The 23,015-nt window shown below is 39.1% G+C and overlaps 1 protein-coding gene across 1 annotated transcript in view; it reads right to left on the reverse strand.

Annotated features, from left to right (window-relative positions):
• The window catches only part of KLHL32 (kelch like family member 32), a 189,831-nt gene that overhangs the window by 142,328 nt on the left and 24,488 nt on the right, over positions 1 to 23,015 (reverse strand). The window contains exon 2 of the mRNA XM_059700895.1: positions 1,428 to 1,519. Within this exon, the coding sequence (XP_059556878.1) occupies positions 1,428 to 1,450 (23 nt within the window). The 5' untranslated portion in view covers positions 1,451 to 1,519. The remainder of the gene's footprint in view (positions 1 to 1,427; positions 1,520 to 23,015) is intronic.

Below are 23,015 nucleotides of genomic sequence, written 5' to 3' on the forward strand. Positions count from 1 at the left end.
GTATCCTGAGGGCAAACTCATCCCCCTAGAGCAGCGGTTCTCAACCTGTGGGTCGCGACCCCTTTGGCGGTCGAACAACCCTTTCACAGGGGTCGCCTAAGACCATCCTGCATATCAGATATTTACATTACGATTCATAACAGTAGCAACATTACAGTTATGAAGTAGCAACGAAAATAATTTTATGGTTGGGGGTCACAACATGAGGAACTGTATTTAAAGGACCAAAAGGTTGAGAACCACTGCCCTAGAGAGTCACTGGTCTAGAGCAGCAGATTTCCTTGGGGAGTGCAGAGGCACCATGCCACCAGCAGTAATGCCTGTTTCGGAACACATTTTGGGAACTGGTTATCCCTAATAGCTTAAGAGTTGTGGAGGAAAGCTGGTTTCAGTATTTCATAGACAAATCCAATTCTTAATATTTTTATAAAGAAGGTATTTCCCAGGTTTATCACCTTTTTATTCTTTGATCTGAAGATCCATTTGTTTCCTCAGAGGCTGATGAAGACTTGCCTCCACTGAGACTATTCAAAGGAACACCCTGCATTTCCTAAATGACTGCCTCTCGGTTTGGGGAATGTGCCAAGCTCCATTCTGCCTGAGGCATTTCCCCTTGTCATTCCACCTGCAGAACTCAGATCATAGAGAGCTTCCTACGGAAGGCACTTCCTCATCCCAGCAATCCTGTACTCTTCCTCCAAAGCACTTCTCACAATGACATTTGCATTATTCCTGGTGTGATTTGCCCATAGAATATATATTTTATAAGGGCAGTAACCTCATCTATGTTATTCACTACTGGATCCTCTGCACCAAGTAGGGTGCTTGGCTCAATAAATATGTTAAATAAGTAAATTATTAAGAGAAAATGTCATGAGTATTTTGAGAATACGTATCACACTCCCCAGTGATCGCTTTAGGATGACAGTCAAATATATGTATAGCTTTCTGATTATTTTTTAAAAATTTATTGATTTGAGAGAGAAACATTTTTTTGTTGTTTTACTTATTTATGCATTCATTGGTTGATTCTTGTATGTGCCCTGACTGGAGATTGAACCTGCAACCATAGCATGTGCGGATGACATTCTAACCAACTAAGCTACCTGGCCAGAGCCTGATACTTTTTTAAAGCATATACCTTTATAGCAGTGTGCCTTTTGTTTGAGGGAGGTTAATATCCTAAATAAGAAAAAGATAAAAACTAGTATCAGTCAAAGAACGATGAAACATGTCTAGGTCTGACTAGTAACCAGATCACAGCACTTAGCCCTGGTGTTACCATATGAAACTCACACACACTCTGACTGGATGGCTTAATTCCTTCAAATATGTGTTGCGCCCCTGCTCTGCACTTGGTCCTGGAATGTGCAGTGTGAAAACTGGGGGCTGACTACACCACGCAGAACATAAGCTGCCGGGCTCACCTGAGGCAGTGTTCAGACGGCATTTTCCAGCAGGGTTCTGGGGTCCGCAGGGTCAGCCTAGAGGTTTGCAGCAGAATTGGCAAGCATTCCAGCTGAACAGAAAGACATGAAAGAAAAGCACAGTGAGCTAAATGCAAAAAAACACACCCTTTGGGCCTTTAGATTCCCAAGGAGTTTTACAACTGAGATATAACATTCCGACTGAATGCTCTTTTAATAAACAATAGTCCAAAAAGTTAAGTGTTCAAGTTTTTTTACTTTATTGAAACCCAACAATAGCTAAATTAAGGGCTACAGTAAAAATTAAAACATCAGGCGGCCAAAGGGAAAAATTTACATTTGATAAACTAAACCTACAAAGTTCTAAACCACGAGTACTAGTTCACTCATCATTTATGCGATTTTACTTTCCTTCCAAACATGAATACTGGGGAAATTAAGATTTAAAAAAGTAAGTCTTTGTTAAACGTCTACAGAAATATGATTTTCTATTCAAGGAGCAGATTTCTGAAAACCAGATTTAAAAAATAACATACAGAGAGGATGAAAATTAGTAGAAAGTAGAAAATAGATTCTCAGAAGAGCTTTAGGATTAGCATAGTTGGAAATATATAATAGGATGAAGTTATCAACCTTGAAATTGCTCCTTGCCTATATATTCATTTAATCTCACCCCCACTCTCTAGCCCCCCCTCACAGCCCGTGTTTTCAATCACTGCTGTAACTCTAAATAGAAAATTAAATTATTTGAATAGTCTGGCACTTGGTCCATGATGATGCTTTACAACTCTCATTAGAGGGTCTAGCACCTACTTTCTAATACACTCAAGTGGAAAAATTAATTCCAACCTGGAAAATCTTAAGCAGGTTCTCTTCTGCCTCAATTATATTTTGAAAAGCAATAACAAGGTAAAAACACTTATAAAAGGAATGTGTTAAGCTGTGCGTATATCTGCTGATTTGTACAAAAGAGGAAACTATGGTTTCCAATATGACTAAAATATAGTATTTGTTATAGTGTATACAAACCCTCAATTGGGTATGCTATATAGTAATTCATATAGATATATCATAATTTGCTTCAGTATCCCATTGTTATTGAACATCAGGTTTTTTCTAACATTATTCATACAATTATATTTTTTATTTCTTGTTTTCTTTCTTCATCTATAATTATAAAAAAATAGAATATCTATACTTTCATTTATTTCAAATTTGTTTTGACAAACCTAAAAATGAGCATCACTTTCAATGATTCCATTATGACTGAGTAGGGCAGGGGCTGAGAATAATTCAAGGCACACTGTTTTATTATCTAAGATACTTTCTTAGTAACCTATCACTGCTACAGTTTCCTTTCAGAATCTAGGTTATCATCTCCAGGCTATTATAGCCAAACACAAACACTAACAGAGATGGTCACTTGAACTTTAAAATGGCAAAAGAATGTTTATTATTACAGACAGGTAACAAAAACTTAACCTTTCTGAAATTCAAATATTTTTAAATTCACCCAATAACAAGGCAAATGAAGAACAAGTATCCTAAAAGTTAAAATCATCCAAAATTAAAGGACACATTGAACTTTATATTTTTCAGATATTCCAAAAATTATAATAAAAAATCATAAGATAAATTAAATTCCCTTATTATTTGGAAACCAACTCACTAAACGAGCTATTTTTATACTAAACCTACCTTTTTTAAAAATTTTGATATTGTGCTCATCATTAACTTTGAAATATTACATTAACATATTATTTGTCTCCATCCTGAATTTTTTGGTTCTCTCTGAAATTTTGCACCTCATTCACCTCACCCTAGTCTCAGCTCTGTTCTCTGTCATGTAGATTAGTAAACTAAGAAAGCAATTCTGCAGGGAAAGAAACAGAAAAAAAAGAAGCAGACATACAGAGAAAAGGTTAGAGGCAAGAGATGGAAAGAGAGGACATTCTGGATTTTCCATGCATTCCTGCCTCTGGGGTACATAAATAACCTAGACCTTTATTACAAATTCCATGTCTTATTTAGGCTAACACAACTGGAGATTAAAAGATCCCCAAGAAAATCAAGTAGAGCCCTATCTAAGATTTTGTTTGGGGACAATAGGGGGTGGGGCGGAGGGGAGTTCTGCTGCTTTAAAAACAGAGACACATATTCATATTACTTCTATGGGAAAATGCATTCCAAGAAATTCCCAGAAAACATAGGTTTAAATAAGTAAGGTACACAATTTTGTGACACTTAATGCTATTTCCTCTGCATTCTTTAAATGACCAAGCTCCTGAAGACACCGTTTAACTGCTTTCCACACAAATTCATTACATGAGAAGGCAAATGTAGTCTATGCCCGTGGCTTAGTGGTCAACCACTGAATGTATAAAATATTATTTTGGTGAACAGAGAATTTACTGACTTCACTAAACGTAATTTAAAGGCAAGGCATATACTTATAAAAATAGGAAAACATATGTTAAAATCTTATGTATCTTTTAATCAGCTTTCAAGCTTAGCTTAATCCTTTTGGGAAGGGGGAAGGGGATTTCCCTCTGCAGCTTAATTACTATATGAGAACAAGGCAGGTACAGTGCTTTCTGTTTATCATTGTAGAGTCTGGCTGCTAAACAGTGGAACCAACAAAACATGCACTGTCCCCCAAAAGACTAGTACCACAGATTTCCGTCTTTGTGGTTAAAAACGCAATCAAATAAACTTAGCTTGCAAATACAAGTGAAGCAAATATTTTATAAAATGGAGCCATTTTATAAAATGGAGCCATCTTAGATAGGGCTCTACTTGATTTTCTTGGGGATCTTTTAATCTCCAGTTGTGTTAGCCTAAATAAGACATGGAATTTGTAATAAAGGTCTAGGTTATTTATGTACCCCAGAGGCAGGAATGCATGGAAAATCCAGAATGTCCTCTCTTTCCATCTCTTGCCTCTAACCTTTTCTCTGTATGTCTGCTTCTTTTTTTTCTGCTCCATTTTTATAAAATGGAGCCAAATATTTTATAAAATGGGCCCACCCCACGCCACCCACATCACTGTCTCTCCTTTTATTCACAAAACTGAATCACACATGATTTGCTCAGGTGACAGGTATGAAGGTGAATTTTTACTTTTGTTTCACTGTTTGCTAATGTAGTTCACGTGCTAAGTACTATTTTTTTAATGCCAAAAATATGTATGGCAGCAATCCTCCCAGGACTGTTCCCACGGCCTCTGAGCAGCGTGGGATGCTCCAGGCCCCCCTTCAAGCTCTCCAGCGGAAGCCTGCACTCATCTGGGGACACACAGCAAGCATTTCTCAAAACTACAGTAGTTCTTGCACATAGTTGACGTTATTCACTGGCATCCCTCTTAGGAAATGTTCACTATTGCAATCCCCTCTTTCACTGTGAGTTTCTTCTCAAATATCTGTTTGGTGCATAGGATGGGTGGGGTTTCTTTAATCTTCATAGCTTTTATTTTCATTCAAATCTTCAAGGTTGCCAGGTCATCACTTAGAATGAAATTTTTGGACATTGAAAATAGTATTTTCAGAGGAAAAATATCTTATTAAACCATAGTAGTGTGAAAAGGAACAAATAAAGTAAATGTCTATCAGGTCTGACTTGGCTAAGTGCAAAGAAAGACCAGGTAGACTAATGTAGGATAATATGATCAACAAACATAAAATACCAAAAGCTATCTTTAGCTATTTTAATTACAGGATGCACACCAATACTACCAACATACTAGTATAAGAAACTGGCTTATTCTCGTTCCTTTTAAAAATACTTGATGATTTTTGAAAATATTAGTTATTCTTGATCTTGGCAACTTATAGAAATTAAAGGGGAATAGCAGCTTTTAAGCAGGCAGAAGAAAAATGCAAGAGATAAAGAGGTGGTTTATAGGAATCAAGCCTGGATAAAAGAAATATGAATTACAGGTGCAAGTCTTGAGCATTAAAAACTAGTTACATTAGATGATTCTTCAAATATATTCAAGGGGTGTTGAGCCAAATCAACCAATTACATCAAATTAATATATCTTGAAAAGAAATGTTTCTTCTAAGCATAAAAGAATTAGGACACATCCAATGGTCCCAATTATTTTACTTATGTATTACATATGGTGTTAGTTTACCTTTAATTCTAAGTATTTCATAAATTGGTTTATTTTTAATACCAGTAAATCAGTGTATTTTTAAAAACAGTACATCATCATATCATGTCTAATAAATAATATTAGATATTCCTTTCATCTGAAAGACAGTCAGGGGCACCCCACTGGCATACTTTCCTATATGGACTATTCTTTCCTGGAGATTAACAAGGCTGCTTGCCCTTTCAGACAGTGAACAACACATCTAAGCTCTCCTTCCAAATAATAAAGAAATGAGATGATTTAGCTCTAACAGGAACAGTCCAATGTACAATTTAATCCCTGACTAGGAATGTAGACCAAAAGAACGAAAGTGCCCCTTTCTTACAAAACCATACAACCCCTTTAATATATAAAATAGAGGACAATTATTCAGGATATATCCCTGAGATCATACCCCTAAAGTCTTCCTATTAAACAATGGCCATTATAAGTTTTAATTAAAAATAATTTCAAATAATCACCACTTCACCTACTACCATGAGCCAAAAGCTTTCTTCGATTTTGTGCATGATCTCATTAATCCTACAGATTATCTGATATTATTATTCTTATTTTATTGACAAGGAATTTAGGGATGAGTACTTCACAAAAAATCACAGGACTAGGAATTGGTAGTGTTGGGGGTCAAAACCTATTCTGTTTAACTCCAAAGTTTGCACTATTAATTATCCTGCTCTAATCCCAAATTTTACTAAAAAAATCATAAAACTATTACTTTTAAAGGCATATAGTATTACCCCCTTATCCAAGAGGGATTCATGTGGATGCCTGATATACTATGTTTTCTTCCTACACATACATAACTTTTCACTTAAAGGAATCACTTTATGGCTTCTCTTTGGCATATCCGAATCACCAGCATGACTACTCTTGGGCTTTGGGCCTTTATTAAGTAAAATAAGGGGACTTGAGCACAAGCATTGTGATACCAGCACAGTGGATCTGATAACCTACATGGCTACTAAGTGACTAATGGGCGGGTAGCATATTCTGTATGGATAAGCTGGACAAAGGGAGAATTCACAGGACAGAGAGGATGGTGTGGAATATTATCACACTGCTCAGAATAACATACAACTTAAAACTTATGAATTGTTTAGTTCTAGAATTTACCATTTGATATGTTCAACAACAGTTGACCATGGGAAGTGAAACTGCAGATAAGAGAGGACTACTGTGACTAAAACTAAAAATATACATTACATGAAAATTATAGAAAAATATAGTCAATGAATGCTAAATAATATAAGACACAAATATATATGTAATGATATACTAAGTATTTCTTATAATCCTATGAGAGAGGGGGGGGGGGAAATCAAAAGGCAAAAGGCGAAATATCTTTTTGCAGGTGGATCTCATCAGAGGTTGCCTGAACACACCAACAACCACTGTAAATTGGCCTGGCATGATAATCCAAAATAAACAAATATTTGTAATAGGGAGAGAGCAAACTCCTTTTATATTATGAAACACACTAAATCATCAATTGTTTTGAAGAAGGTGATACCTAACCATATTTCTTAGTTAGGAAAGGAGAGCCAGTGTCCATGAAATTTATGAAAGCTCATGCAGCAGAGCTTCAAGGTCTTCTATTATATTTAACACTATACATATTTGAAAGCATCAAGTAACATGCTTAGTACACAGTGGTGCTCCATAAACATTAATTTGACTCCCCTTCCCTGTTTCCCATATGGAAATATAGAGGTCACTCTCTGCAAAAGTGTAGATAAGAGCATGGCTGGGAGAGAAACTGAACATACCAGATGTCACAGTCAGCCCCAGGTAGAATCTGACCAGATGAAGTTAACAGGGCTCGAGAAATTGCTCTGCATTTCATTAGAAAACAATTATCAAAATGGAGGAAGTGTAGCTTGTCAGCAACGTGAAATTTTTAAAAATCCAATAATTTGTACAACTATAAGTAGTTGTCAAAAGAGCAAGAGATAGAAGACAAGTCATTAATATTGTCTATATGTAAAGTATGCACACATCAGTAAGAAAAAGATGAATCGCTCCATAGGAAATAACAGACAAAGAGTATAAACAGGCAAATCACCCAAGAAGAGATATAAAGGAACTGGAAACATATTAAAATGTTCCCTCTGGTTAGGAATAAAAATGCAAATGAGTCATCAAGATACCATTTCCTTGCAATCACATTGGCAAAGAATGATGGCCAATGGTAGCAAGGAAAATGATGTTCTTATGCATGCAGCTGGGGACCTAAATTGGCAAAGGCATTCTGGAGGGCAATTTGTAAATATGTATCAAAGACCTTAGAATGAGCAAACCCTTTGATCTAGAAATTCCACAAGTAAAAAACCAACCTATAGAACTAATCAGGCAAGTGTGCAAAGATATATGTACAAGGAGATACACTGGAATGTTTATACAAGCAAAAAGTACAAGCAATCATGTTAGGGGGTGAGTTAAATGCTGTATCTCCTTCAATGGAGAACCAAACAGTAATTTAAAATGGTTATATCCTATATAATAAAACCCTAATATGCAAATCGACTGAACGGAGGAATGACTGGTCGCTATGACACACACTGACCACCAAGGGCAGACGCTCAATGCAGGAGCTGCCCCTGGGTGGTCAGTGCGCTCCCACAGGGGGAGTGCGGCTGAACCAGAAGCCAGGCTCACGGCTGGCACAGCAGCAGTGGCAGGAGCCTCTCCTGCCACTGCAGCAGCGCTAAGGACCCCTTGGGGGATGTCTGCGGGGAGCAGGCCTAAGTCAGCAGGCGGACATCCCCTGAGGGGTCCCAGACTGCGAGAGGGTGCAGGCCAGGCCGAAGAACCCTCCCACCCCCAGTGCATGAATGTTGTGCACTGAGCCTCTAGTATATACTTTTTAACATTAAAAAATACTTACATGCTTTAAGAGAAAAATAATAAATCAATACATATTGTAAAACCAATTTTGTAATAATATATATTTTAGATGTTAATGATGATTATTCTTCATTATAGAAAAGCTTTTTAAAATTAAGTTATCTGTGTTTTTTATTGTTTCTATGTATATGTATATGTATATGTGTAATTAAAAACAAGGATGGATAAGAAAATAAGGTTTTGTGTCCAAAATCCAGTACTTACTAGACATACAATTTTAGATCAGTCAGCTAATTCCAAGACTCAGTTTCTTCATATATAAAATTGGTATAATAACAAATGCTATCTCTCAGGGCCAGTCTGAGAATAAAACTAAAAGCAAAAAGCACTTTGAAACTGTAAAGTATTTGTTACTAGCTGACAGAAAGTCCAATAAAAGACAGAAAGAACCTGATAGACTCCCAGGTGACATAAGAGAAGAGTGGAGGAAATGCTAGTCCTCCTCCACCTGCACAGGTCAACACAGGTGGCAGTGTAGTTGTTTCTTAGTGTCACGTGAAAGGGAAGGGGTCATGATGATGAAGATGATGAAGATGATAGGACAACCTTTATTAAGCACTTAATAAGTGTCCGGCACAGGAACTGGTTTGCTTACCTGATTTAATCCATCAGGAATCTTACTATCCCCTTTTTATGAATCAGGACATTAAAGCTTAAAGAGGTCAAGTAATATGTAGAAAGGTGCACAACTGATAAGTGATAAAACCAGGCTTCCAACCCAGCAGACTTGCCCCAGATTCCACACTCTTCAATATACCTGACACTAATAAAAGGAATGTATCCCAGGACACAATGCTCAAGAGGGCAGGACCAATAGACATGAGCACCAGGGCCAGAGGGCTAAAGCAACATCAACTTGGAGTCAAAACAAAGGAAGTTTCCAATAATCTAAGATGACCAAAGACTGGAGAATTTACCATGCAAGGTAAAATCTCCATCACTGCAAGTGAAATTGAGACTATAATACACATTCAAGGTTGTTCTGAAGGGAACTCAAATGGCCCTAGGCCTGCCTGCCCCCTAGAAGCCCACGGCAGGATCAGGACCTACAACCACCACCGGCTGGTGTCTCCTAAGGAGGTCCCTGTTATGCGGTGAACTGTGTCCCTCCAAGCTCACATGTTCAAATGCTAACCCTCGTAGAGTGTGACTGTGTTTGAAGACAAGGCTTTTAAAGAGGTAATTAAAGTAAAATGAGTTTTATGGGTGAGCTCTAATCCAATGTGACTGGTGAGGACACACATGAGTACAGAGGAGACACCATGTGAGGACACGACAAGAAGGCAGCAGCTACAAGCCAAGGAGATGGGCTTAGAGAGAAACCAACCCTGTGGACACCTTTATCTTAGACATGCATCCTCCAGAACAAACAGAAAATAATTTTTGTTGGTTAAGCCACCCAGTCTGTGGGACTTCGTTATGGCAGCCCTAGCAAACGAATACAGCTGGGCACAGCCCACCATAGGCTAGTCCTTGCCCTTGGCTGCCCTCTCATCACCACTCTACACTGAAATCAGCCATCTCCGGCCACTGCTGACTTGGCCTACCCGTCTCTGCCTTCCTCATCTCATAGGCTGTGCCAGGCCCCCTGACCACCATGCCTCTAGGTCTGGGACAGCCAGAGCTCTGGTCAAAGCTGGGCCACAGGTGACTGAGAAACCACCAGCCACGGGGAACCCCTGGCCTGACAGCTGCCTCTCAACTCATGCTCCCCAGGAGTATCTATCTGGGTTCCACCTTTACATTTCCAGTCAGTGCTCACCTTTCTCCGGGTGCTATAACCCACCACTCTCCAAGGAAATTCCCTCTGGAAAGCTGCTTAGACTCCTAGGCACAGAGTTTGTTTGTTTTACTGGAGCCATTTCCTACCCAGGTTATGTAAGTACTGTGGGGGCCCCAGCAGCCAGGGAAGAGAGTCCAGAGAATGGGAGACGGGCACCTGCCATCTCCCTGTGTCCCAAGGCCAAGTGCTGTATACCTGTAAGCCTTCTCCATAACTTCAGTGATCACTTTCCTTCAGGGGCCTTCTACCAAGCGGCCTTTCATGGATAACCCCACCAGTCTGTCACACATGACTACAAACGTGTACAGCCTTTCCAATTCAGTCCTGCTGCTGGATCCACCCTCAGAGGAGAGGGAGGGACACTACCCACTTCCACATGCTGTGGAGACCCAGCTCCAGCCAAGATACCCAGGTACAAGGCAGTCAACTGAATATAGGCAAAAACCTTTGGCCATCTGATTATCTCACTGCTCTGCTTAAAAAGGTTGTGATAAGGTCAAATTCCCTAAAATTGCACCCCTGCTAATATCGCTAGCATTGTATCCTGTCACTTGACTTCTTATTTTCTGGTCACAGTCATGCAGATCTACTCATCCACACTGAACAACTGTTCTCTCCCTTCAGGATACTGGTACCTCTCTTCTTTGCCTGGTTAGCTCCTATTCATACTGCAAGTTTCAGATGTTACTTCCTCTGGGAAGCCTCCTTTAACCTCCCAGGTCTGAGTTAATTACTCTTCTACATGCTCCAATAACACCTAAACATCCACACTCAGAATCAACACTCTGTATAATTACTTGTTTGGAGAAAGGGGAGGCCAAAAATCTATTGCACCCACCTCATTTCCACCCATACTCTACCCCCAGGTAGTAAGCTCTTTAAATGGGGTGACTATTCAACTTGGGATAGTCATAGTTTTGCCTGGTGTCCTAGTGTAATTACTAATTGCATCCCCATTTGTTCTCTTTTGTTTCCCAGTTTGGACGATACGTTTTTTGGTCATCTTGACTATAGAGGGAGGATCCACATTTTTTTTTTGTTCACTGTCTTGAATCTGTTAGAATGACAATTGTGCTCACAAAATCCCCAAAAGCAGACAGAGTAAAAGTACAATACCTCTCCATTTTAGAATGAAGAGAATGACATCTCAATCCCAGATTATTTGCATATATTGAATCACAACATGTTAACTTATATTACAAAATTCATGCCCTAAAAGAATAAAGTGCTGCACTGAATATAAAAAAGTTCTCTAATAAGAAAGAACAAGGATGAAGTTTCTAGGCACCCTCATGAATACAGCTAAAGACCTTGGGAACCAAACTAAAATATAATGTTTAAGTCAGTTCTTCCAGTCACATTAGCACACCCCTTTTCAGTTCTTCCTTTAATTTAATTTTTAGCTCCATCACTCCTCTATGAATAGAAGCACAAAATGCTTGGATCAGTTACACAGTCTTGTCAAAATAACCTAACCTGCAATTATAACATCCTAAGGTGCTTTTGAAAAATGCTGCCATGAAAACTTTTTTCTTAAAGAAAATGCTATAGAGCTGACACCACTGAAAATTAAATCTTCCAGCTGAATATTTATAGATGGCACAGTGTAGATCTTGAAACTTATGCTGATATACAAATTATTTATACGATAAGTAACATTATTATAGGGCAAAAACATCAATAAGCTTCACTAGTATACTTAAAAAACTCTGTATAAAAAGTTATTCATCCGACAGTAAATGAACAGTCCCCTCTGACTAATAGTTGTTTTCTAAGAAACAGAAAATGTGGTTTACAGTTCCCCAACATATGATCTAGATGTGACCCAGACTCTGCCCTTCAAATAGCTTATAATCTGCAAAGCAAGGTATAGCATCCACACTTGCATTCTGCGTTTTCTTCTATTGAGAGATGTACAATATTTTCCTCATTTTAAAATGTCTAAAATTGAGATTGTACCTTGAGTCAGTATATTCATTAGTATGCTACTGTTTTCTCCCTTAAAAAGCTGTTGTGTGTTTCACATCTGCAAGAAGCATTAGAACTGGGGAAGCACTGTAATTTATGTACCTACTTAAGGAAGCTAGGAGTACAGGTACTATTACATTTGATTCTTACAATGATCTAGCATTATAAGAACTAAATAGGTCAATTTTTTAGGAGAAAAAATCAGAGATTCAATAAGCTGAAATGCTTGAGGTAAAAAGAAAAAGAACTGGTAACTGGTGAAGCTGATGTTCAGATCCAGCTCTGTTACATTCTGCCGCACGCACTGGCTACCAAAGGCCAGATGGATGAGTTAGAATGGCAGAGGAAAGGTAAATGAAGCGACATAGGTGTGAGTTAGAATGGCAGAGGAAAGGTAAATGAAGCGAGATGGGTGTGAGTTAGAGTGGTGGAGGAAAGTTAAATGGAGAAGCACTGAAGAACACAGAGAGGAAGAAATGGCTTTCCCCATTAAAAGATATTGCCCTAACCGGTTTGGCTTAGTGGATAAAGCATTGGCCTGTGTACTGAAAGGTCCCAGGTTCGATTTCGGTCAAGGGCATGTACCTTGGTTGCGGACACATCCCCAGTAAGAGGTGTGCAGGAGGCAGCTGATTGGTGTTTCTCTCTCATCGATGTTTCTAATTCTCTATCCCTCTCCCTTCCTCTCTGTAAAAACATCAATAAATATATTTTTTTAAAAAGATATGGAGGCTTCCAGGTTATACTTTTGTAAAATAAGTATGCAATATAGACATATCTTCAATCAGCTATCTTTAAACAGGAAGCCCTTTGGGCGACTTGCCTTTTCATACCCATTTTACGGATTAGGAAATTGAGGTTTAGAAAAATGAAGTAACTTCATGAAGGTCACACAACCAGTATAGGAGCCAGGGTGTGAAAACCTAGGCAGTCTACCTCCAGAACCCACCCTGAATCTCCAGCTGGTAAAGGGTTCTAATTTTATGAAAGTGTAACTCAGAAACCTCCATTTCTTTGAGTATGTTGTACTTCTCATCTGGAATGACAGGAATAAACATGCTAATTCTCTCAGGAAAAAAACACAACATTTTGTTTTCTATGAAAACAGCGATCTGACCAGACTGAATAACAATGAATTTACTCTAACTAACCAGTCGCTAACCATCTTCTTACTCATTCAACAGTGCATTTAAATAGCACTTACCATATGCAGGAATGCATGCAAAGGAGCAAGATTAAAGCAAAATGTCTGTTTTTTTTAACATGACAGGTGATAAGAGTGATCACTTCTTAAAGCATAATTTTCTTCTCTCTCTCTCTCTCTCTCTCTCTCTCTCTCTCTCTCTCTCTCTCTGTTTAAAGAGAGGTAAGAAAGAAGGAGGGGCATGGGCATGAGGTTAAGCTCCTTCAGCTGGGATGAGCTACACTTGGACACCTGAACTGTGAATTACAGTGGCAGGGACCATGTCCCACCCACCTCTATGTGAGCAGGAGCTTTGTTCCTAGACTTGCTAGTAAATGAATTGTACATAAATTGTCTTGTTTAAGGAATTAATGGGCTTTCACCACAAATAAAGAAGTTCCAGATACCTCCGAAAACACTTTTCTCGGTCATTGAAAAGGCACTCCAAGTTTCTTACAGAATATGCACATAATCCTAACAACTTCAAGACATCAAGATCAAAATTAAATTCAAGTTTCATTTTCATTTAAAAATTAACATGGCTGTAAAACTTGACTGACATACACCCCAGGGCTAAGAGTCTTCAATTTTAAAAACAACCGTACATTGTCCTGCTTTATAAACAAGGAGGCTCAGGACACACTACTCCAAAATACGGCGCATTGGCATACTGAATATTTCAAGCTGAAGGGATCTGAGAAACAGTGTGGGCAAGATGGACTTTCTGACCTTCCCCAGAAGCAAGTCATAAAACACCTGTGAGAGGTGTCCTCCCTACACCAAGATGCTGGGAGGAATCTGAATGAACCAGCCTTGCTGTTTCCCCCAGTTGCTCCTACCATGTTTTCCTAAGACTTTCCACTTCTCAACAAAAATAGCATAAAAATGCTCAGGTTTAACCACTTCTGATCTTTACTTCCATAGAAAGCCCTCATGTCACATAAAACTTTTATTAAATAAATCTGTATGTATGCTTTTCTCTTGTTGCTGTCTTTTATTACAGGGGCCCTAGCTGAGAACTTAGGAGGGTTGAGAAAAAATATTTTTTTTTCCTCACCTACATACAGAATAGCAAAGCAGCAAGATGAAGCACTCTGAAAATATAATGAGCACTCAAAATATAATAACGTCATAATTTTACAATTATCAGAGAACACAGAATATTTATTTGAGCAACAATTTCTAAAGTCCAAAAGTCAGTAGTGGCGAGCCTTCAAATACTGAGTTTCTTTTTCTTAATTTTAATTAATACCAATCTTTGAAAAATATTCAAATGTAGGTAGGGGGAAATAAAGATAAAAATTTACTTTCTGAATCACAATACCAATTACACTGTGAATATGTATTTGTAAATAATGCAAAATTATTAATCAGACTGGGGAACTCATAAGACATTTTCTTATGAAATTAAATAAGAAAGGTCATTAATTTGTACAACCATGTTATGTGTGATTCAGTCAAGTAGAAAATATTAATAACTTAAAAAAATTAAAATGAGCCCTGGCCAGTGTTGTTCAGTAAGGGTCACAAGTCTATTTCCTGGTCAAGGTCAGGCATCTGGGTTGCAGTTTCTATCCTCATCCCCATTGGAGTACCTGTGGGAGGCAACCAATTGCTGTGTCTCTCTCACATCAACGTTTCTCTCTATCCCCATCCTCCCTCCATTTCTCCCACTCTCTTTAAAAAATATCAATAGAAAAAATATCCTCGGGTAAAGATTAATAAAACTAAAAACTAAAAATGAAATTACCAAATTTCAAAAAATGTGTCAACATTATACAAAAAGATGGTGGCAACAATGGAAATGGACTTAGAGACTCTGGATCTGGGTTAAAGAGTAATGATGACAAGTGTGGTCAGATGTGAAGTATGGCAGAAAAAGAATGACAGAGAAACAAGACCAATTCACCAGAGTATCAGATCTGGATCACGTTACTACAATTCACATGAAGTAACATTTGTGAGGACTTTAGGAATACTCATCCATTCAAAAATATTCATTAGATCTGTGTGCCACTCTGTCCTCTAGTACACGCAGATTAAAACAAGATAGACGATGCCCCTATTCTCATAGAACTTAATATTCAAGGGGGGAAGAAACAGCAAATAGACAAGAAAACACTGTTTAGTAATGGGTATTATATTGAATAATGAGATGTGATGAAGTCAATGGGCATTTAGTTTGAGTGGTCAGATAGTCTCCCAGGAAATGAGGGTAATCTAAATATATCACTTGATTATAAGAATGTCAAAATACTAAAGAATATTTCGAAGTCAGAGAGAAGAAAGTTTTCCACATTGTGTTTTGTGATTTGAGACATGTTTTGAATTGCTACATGACTTTTTGGCATGAGTCAGAAGAGGAGGAGGAGAGTGGAGTCTGTTTTCTGGGCTCAGTCAATAGGCTTGGGTGAGCTCAATAAGTAGGAGGAAGGATTCAGAGAGAATAGTGTGGGAGAGCCTGAGGAGGAACAGGGCTGTCAAATCCATCATGTTTGATATTTCACAATGACTGAGGTAGAATCCTTCCTTCATCAATCCTATGTTTCCCAATGTACAAAATCTAGATTCACATAATGTTGATGTTTCTTTTCTAGTGTATTTTCTAATGAATATATTGTTGCCCTTTAGTAATATCCTATTTATATAGGATACATAGTTGATAGTGCTATATACTATTAGGGAAAACAAAACCATGATTTTATTTCATGAAGAAAGCATGCCAGAATTATATCCCATATTTTTAAAAAATATATTTTTATTGATTTCAGAGAGTGAGATGGAGAGAGATAGAAACATCAATGATGAGAGAGAATCCTCCTGCATGCCCTCCACTGGGGATGGAGCCTGAAACCCAGGCATGTGCCCTTGACTGGAATCGATCCCTGGACCCTTCACTCCACAGGTTGATACTCTATTCACTGAGCCAAACCAGCTAGGGCTATATCCCATATTTTTAACCATTTGTACACCATAAGCATCTATAGACACAACTAGCAGACCTTTTTAAATTAAATTCAAAATATCGTGGCAATTCACTGGTTAATTGTGTATCACAGAAAAATAGACTTGCCTACCTACATCACAAATTTTTTTTATTTATATCCCAGGAACTATCTAATGTCTTAGCTGAATATTTTTTATCCACATACCATTAAAAAATACTTTTGGTCTCTCTGAAGAAATTTCCAGTAAGCCACCTATAGTAATTTACCAAGCAGAGGATATGAACCCAATCTCAAGTTTGAGGTAAAGTAACTTTCCCAAGATCATGGAGATGATACCCAGGATTAGAATTCAGGCAAGTCTGACTAGATTACATTCTCATCATAGACTATGCTGCCTCCAGCATTGGCAACAGAGAATAGCTGGACTCTAGAGTAAGTTTTCAGAAAGTAAAATCTCTTTCATAACTGCTCAATAATTTCCAAGATGTCAGCTATCACAGTGAATTTTCTGGAAAATAGTTGGCATAACCATTTCTCTTGTGGACCCTCAAAAATCTAGCCTTGGGCTCCAGAAAGGCATTAAAGACGAGGCTAAGAGAGCAAGCACTGTAGTCAAACTGTCTGGTAACACTACCAGCCCACTAGCAACATGATCATGGGCAATTATTTAACACCTCTGTGCCTCAGCTTCCTTATTCTATAAAAGGGTGTTGATAACACCACCCACCTCACAACATAGTTATAAGGGTTTCATGAGTCAGCATAAGCAGAGAACTAAGACTGGTGTTAAGCACATAAAATCTACAAAAGTGTTAGCTGTCATCATTATTATGCTAGACTAAAAAAGTCTACAGACTCAACCTTTCCCTACCTCCCCATCTGCACTTCCGAATTACCATATCTTTATATACTGAGGTATTAGGTAAATGAAAGCCCCAGAGAAGGTGACGTCATAATCCCATAAAGATGCCTATAAGACATTGCTCATTACATTCACTACCTGATCATCCTTTTCAATGAGAATCCTAAGAGAGATTTCTTTCTGGTTCTAGTATAAAGAAAGGAATTGTATTGATGATCCTGAACAATTGGTTTTGTTTTATTCATAAATGCTTCATATCAAGTGACTAATCAAGTTTGCATTTTACAATGACTGTCAAAAACAATTAGAATGAAACATGTTCCCACTCTGAATATCTAGAACAGGGGTGGGCAAACTTTTTGACTCGAGGGCCACAATGGGTTCTTAAACTGGACCGGAAGTACCGGAACAAAAGCATGGATGGGGTGTTTGTGTGAACTAATATAAATTCAAAGTAAACATCATTGCATAAAAGGGTACGGTCTTTTTTTTTTTTTTTAGTTTTATTCATTTCAAATGGGCCGCGGCTGATCTAGAACCTAAGAGTAGGCACTTTTCTATTAGTGTTCATGGCCCATTTTATGGCCATTTCTTTTTCTTTTGTCAGCCACTTCTCATTTAAGTTAAACTTTATTTTTTTTAAATAAATAAAATATGAAATAATCTGGAGGAATAGGAAAGGGAAAGAAAGGAAGACATAAGAATGATTATCTCATTATACTTTCAGGTCTGTGGGAGCAGGTTGGAATCTACTTCTGAGCTAAAAGCCTAGGAAGGGCAAAAAGGTAAGATGAAAATCACAAATTCAGAAGTTGCCTGCCACTACCATGCCCTCCCCCATACTCATATCTACCCAGTGATCAATATCATAAGAGAATTCCCCAGGACCCTATTCCTCACTGCCTATTTCTCACAAAATGAAACAGGTACAATAATTGGAATTCTTAGAATAATTGGAATTATTGTACCTGCTTTACTTTTTGAGGAATAGACAGTGAAACGACATGTTCTTGACTCAATAATCAACAAACACTTGTTGCATGCTCACCCATTACAGAAATTCTTCTAGGTTCCTGGGATATACTGGTGAGCAGAAAAGACTAAATATGCCTACCCCTTTGAGCTTACCTTCTATATGAGAAGACAGAAAACAATTAACAGTGCAAATAAGTAAATTTTGTAGTGTGCCAGGAGGAGCTAAGTGCTATGATAAAGTTCAGCAAGATAAATGAGATCTGGGTGAAGGATTCATGTAAGTAATAATAATTGTTTACCCGGAACTAAAAATAGATACTATCCTATATAGTAAAAGGCTAATATGCAAATCAACCGAACTTTGGAACAACTGGTCATTATGACGCGCACTGACCACCAGGGCGCAGATGCTCAACGCAGGAGCTGCCCCCTGGTGGTCAGTGCGCTCCCAAAGGAGGAGCACCACTCAGCCAGAAGCCCTGAGCAAGCTCATGGCTGGAGAGTGCAGCAGCAGCAGTGGGAGCCTCTCCCGTCTCTGTGGCAGCGCTAAGGATGTCTGACAGTCAGACATTCCCCGAGGGCTCCCGGACTGTGAGAGGGCGCAGGCTGGGCTGAGGAACCCCTCCCCCACCCAGTGCATGAATTTCATGCACCAGGCCTCTAGTTCTATATAACTATGAATGATTAGATTGGTTAGAATGGTAACCAACAAAGTTTTTAAAATATTTTTTGTCTTAAATTCACATTTTAAATGTCTGAAAGTTTACTAATTCTATTGATATTCTTTGGTAAAATGAATATCTATATATATAAAAGGCTAAGTGACCATCAGACTGGCCGGTAGGTATGACGTGCACTGACCACCAAGGGGCAGACACTCAATGCTGGAGCTGCCGAGCAACAGCAACTTTGCAGCGTGCCCTCTCCCACTCCGGGACCCCTCAGGGGATGTCAAAGAGTTGGTTTTGGCCTGATCCCTACAGGCCAGGCCAAGGAACCCTACCTGCCTAAGGGAACCCGCTCACTCTGCAGACACCCTCTGAGCTGCGGCGCCATCCCAGGTGCAGCTGGCTAGGGAGGGTCCGTGGAGGTTGGCTCCAGGGTGGTCTGGCCCATCTCACCCAGGTTCGCCCCGCTGGCCACCTTCTAATTAATTTACTTTCAATGTGCATGAATCTGTGCACCGGGCCTCTAGCTTTTTTATAAATCAAAATCTCTTACACCCTATCTTTTGTGTAAACTCTTACTTTCTGGCCACTTCAATAAAAACTGGGACCTGAGAAACTGTTCTAAAACATTCCTTTTCTGCCCTTGAACCCATACTCATAACTGTAGTAACTCTAACTACATGGAAAGCCAAGCTCATCAGTTCCAGGATTTGTCTCCTGGGCTCTCAAAAGCATGGTTGTCCTCTCTGCCCCTGCATTCTTACTTGTCACTCAATGCAGCTATGCTCACGGCTGGATCTACTGAAATGTGTAGCAAAGGGGCACAGGTTCATGACAAAATCACTCCACTGGCAGTGAAGCCTGGGATACCCGCAGATGCCACAAAGCCAATTCTCTAAAGGAGTCACTGCCCCAAAGTACCCTTTTACAGTGACCAAAATTCTTTTTTTTAAAAAAGTCATTTTTATTAGTATAATTATAACACACATGCTTATAATTTTAACATAAATCAGGAAACCCAAGTAGAAACATACTTGCTCACTCAGGCACATGGCCTTTCTCACAAGGTTGAGTTATGGGTCTTCCAAATACAGTGACCAAAATTCTAAGCACCAGCACTGTCCCATTCACCAAGGCCACTGTGCACTCAAGATGCCAGAGGGGCTTCAGTCACACAAAGCCTTCTTTATCTTTCTTGCTCTTTGTAAAGACTCCCCCTCCTTCTAGAGCTTGGGCTTTGAGTGCAGGTGGGCTTGGGAGAGGGGACAATCTGGGTGGAAGACATTGTGCTGTACTTGGAATTGAGCTTTAGCTCTGACACAGACCCCCTGGGCTAAAACTAATCTTGTAAGCTTTCCTCCCTCTCCAAGTTCTATGCTCTCCAGAAGAGCATACCCCACAAGTTCTTCAGACATGCCCCAATCTTAGGAAACATGCTGGGAGTTCTGACCTTGGGGAGTTGGATATGGGCTTCCAGCGCTTTGGAAGGAAAGCATAGTTACGGGTTATGTGGCATCCTGGTGAACACTGGAAAGTGTTGGCGTTAGCCCAGCTACACCCTGCCCACAACTAGCACAACAAGCTGGCACAGCAATGTGCTGGGATGAGGGGGTGACAATTAAAGACAGCAACAAATAAAAATGCAGTACGGGAAGTTACATCCAATTTATCAAGGAAATGTTTGCTTTTCAAATAAAACTATTTAGCGTGGTTCATAATAAGATCTACAAATTCAGTACAGAAATATTGGAACTATCCAATAAAGGGCAGAAGTCATAGCCTATATGTGGAAAGGTTATCCAAGGGGTGTTGTCGCCTTAGAATTAAAAATTTAAGAGCAAAGATGAGCATTATTCCAATGAAGAAAACTGTCTATTAAATTTTTCTTTCCTGTGACTGTTTACTCTTCTGATGAAGAGCAGATCCAGAAGATCCCACCAAAGAAAATGTTTTACATTTTTGGGAAAATATAAGAAATGTAGCAAGAGTATATTATAGAGTTTCCTACCACCTTGCAGGTTTGGAATGTGTTATGAAATCATGAACAAATCTTATGTGCTAGCCCTACCTCACAACATATTGTTTGTGTAACTCGGGCAAATCACTTAGCCTTTCTCAGCCAACATTTACTTCCCCATCAGGTGAGGGTAAAACCTACCTCTGCAATACTTTTGGTGAGGCTAGATGGAATAAGTTTGAAAATACTTTCTAAACTATGAGGGGCTATATCAGTATACAGCTTCATCAAACTCATTCTGCTATGATGGCAAATGGGGCATTTCTCTCCGAATAACCTGAGGACACTAAGAAAACTGATTTGTTCTACCAAAAGAGCATTCCTCCAAATCCTTTTTACATAATTCTACTTTATAAAGAAGTTTAAAAAGACAGCTAGTTAAAATTGAGGAAATTTATTATCTCTACAGAGCATTTTTAGCCAGAATATCTGAATAAAACAAGAATGAAGACATTTTACTATTGCCTGGGCGATTCTTGATCATGCCCTTTATTCTGACTCCTTGATCTATGCTTGCCTCTTAGGTAATATTTTCAATTATTTAAGTTCTACTTAATATTGTTGGTGTTGGCATGATAAGTAATTACCGTCTTAATAATCACAGGCATCTGATTCCAGCTGCTCCCATCTTTGATATAACCACAAGCAACAGCCTGGAGGACAGGAACTGACAGGGAAAGAATACAGCCGGGGGTCAAATTAATGCTGGTGTTACACTAGCTTTCAGGGAGCTACAAAAGCCAGAGACACATGCTGAAAAGGGAGACCACAGATTGAGAATGAAGGAATGTCCTCTGAGAGTTGTATACAAAATAAAATATTTTCCGAACATGTGAATGGCTTTTGAATCTAGAGCTGAAGAACTGGCTAAATAAATCACACCTTCAACAACCTTCTTTTTGAGTAATTATAAAAAGAATGCATTTGCATACTCATTTCTCTGACAGATATGCCTTTTCCCTTCCCCAGATGGCTGGGGTGAGTAAGTGTCTGTGCATATGGCAAGGGAAAAACAGCAGGAAGCTCAAAGTACTTAACTGTAAAAAGAAGCAAAGGCTCCTGAAACGTGTACTGTGTAAGACAGCACAGCGGCCATGAATCCAAAGAGGCCCAGCCCAACGGAGGCAAGGCTTTGGGAGGCCTGCGTGACAGTCCAGCTCTGCCAGTTACCCCGTCCAAGCCAGGTCACTTCTCTGGGTGTCTGCTTTCTCAGGCAGAAAGTAGGGGATCCAACTAAATCACTAGAGTTTTTGTAAAGTTCTTTGCAGCCTATGTGAAATCCAGCACTGGGAGGCAGCACAAACAGGTAAGCAGGTGTCAGCCTGTGTGCAGGTAAGAAATCTCCTTGGCAGAGTAGTATAAAGGTTTCCTCCTCATTTGAAATAGAAGTAAAAATCATACGACTGTATGGATCCCGTGTGAACAACTCCCAGAGACCCAGCCCTTTAAGAACTGTTTCTGAAGGAATATGGGATCTGAATTTCTAATCTAAATTTAAACCCAATCTAAAAAGATTAATGGACCCATCATAGTCCCCACCCCAGGATGAGCGAATGAGAATGTATGAGTGTGCTTGCGTAAGTGTGTATATGTGTGTGCATATATGTGTATGTGTGTCTAGGGGTGTGTGTATGTATGTGTAGAGAGGGGCCCGTGGACAATCCATTTAATGTCTCTCTTCTCCCTTAGGCCTATTGTCTCTTCTAAATCTCTGGCACTGGTGCTTAATTTCTAACCACAGCATGCAGACAAGGGAGAGGTGAAGCAAGGTGCCTACATATTACTCAGGCTAGCTCAGAAGCCATTCTGCATTGGTGAGTGATTCTCTGCCGAATGGGGACAACAAAGAATTCATGATGGAAGTGGACAGGGAGGTGGTGGAATCAGAATCACCTGGGACAAGGTTTTTTCCCCCCACTCTTTCCCTCCCTCCTTGAGATACTAATATGATGTTGATCTTAATGCACACACACACACGCACACATGCACACAGCTGCAGCAAGTCACTGATTTGCTGAGGTGGAATAAATGATTGCAGATCTCAATATTAATCCAGCGCTAACACTTTAAGACATAGTTTCTACCATTTCTATGCTTTCTAATTACGGAGAGACATGAGCTGACCCA

This window comes from Myotis daubentonii, chromosome 6 (genome assembly GCF_963259705.1).
Source record: "Myotis daubentonii chromosome 6, mMyoDau2.1, whole genome shotgun sequence".
In the NCBI taxonomy this organism is placed as follows: Eukaryota; Metazoa; Chordata; class Mammalia; order Chiroptera; family Vespertilionidae; genus Myotis; species Myotis daubentonii.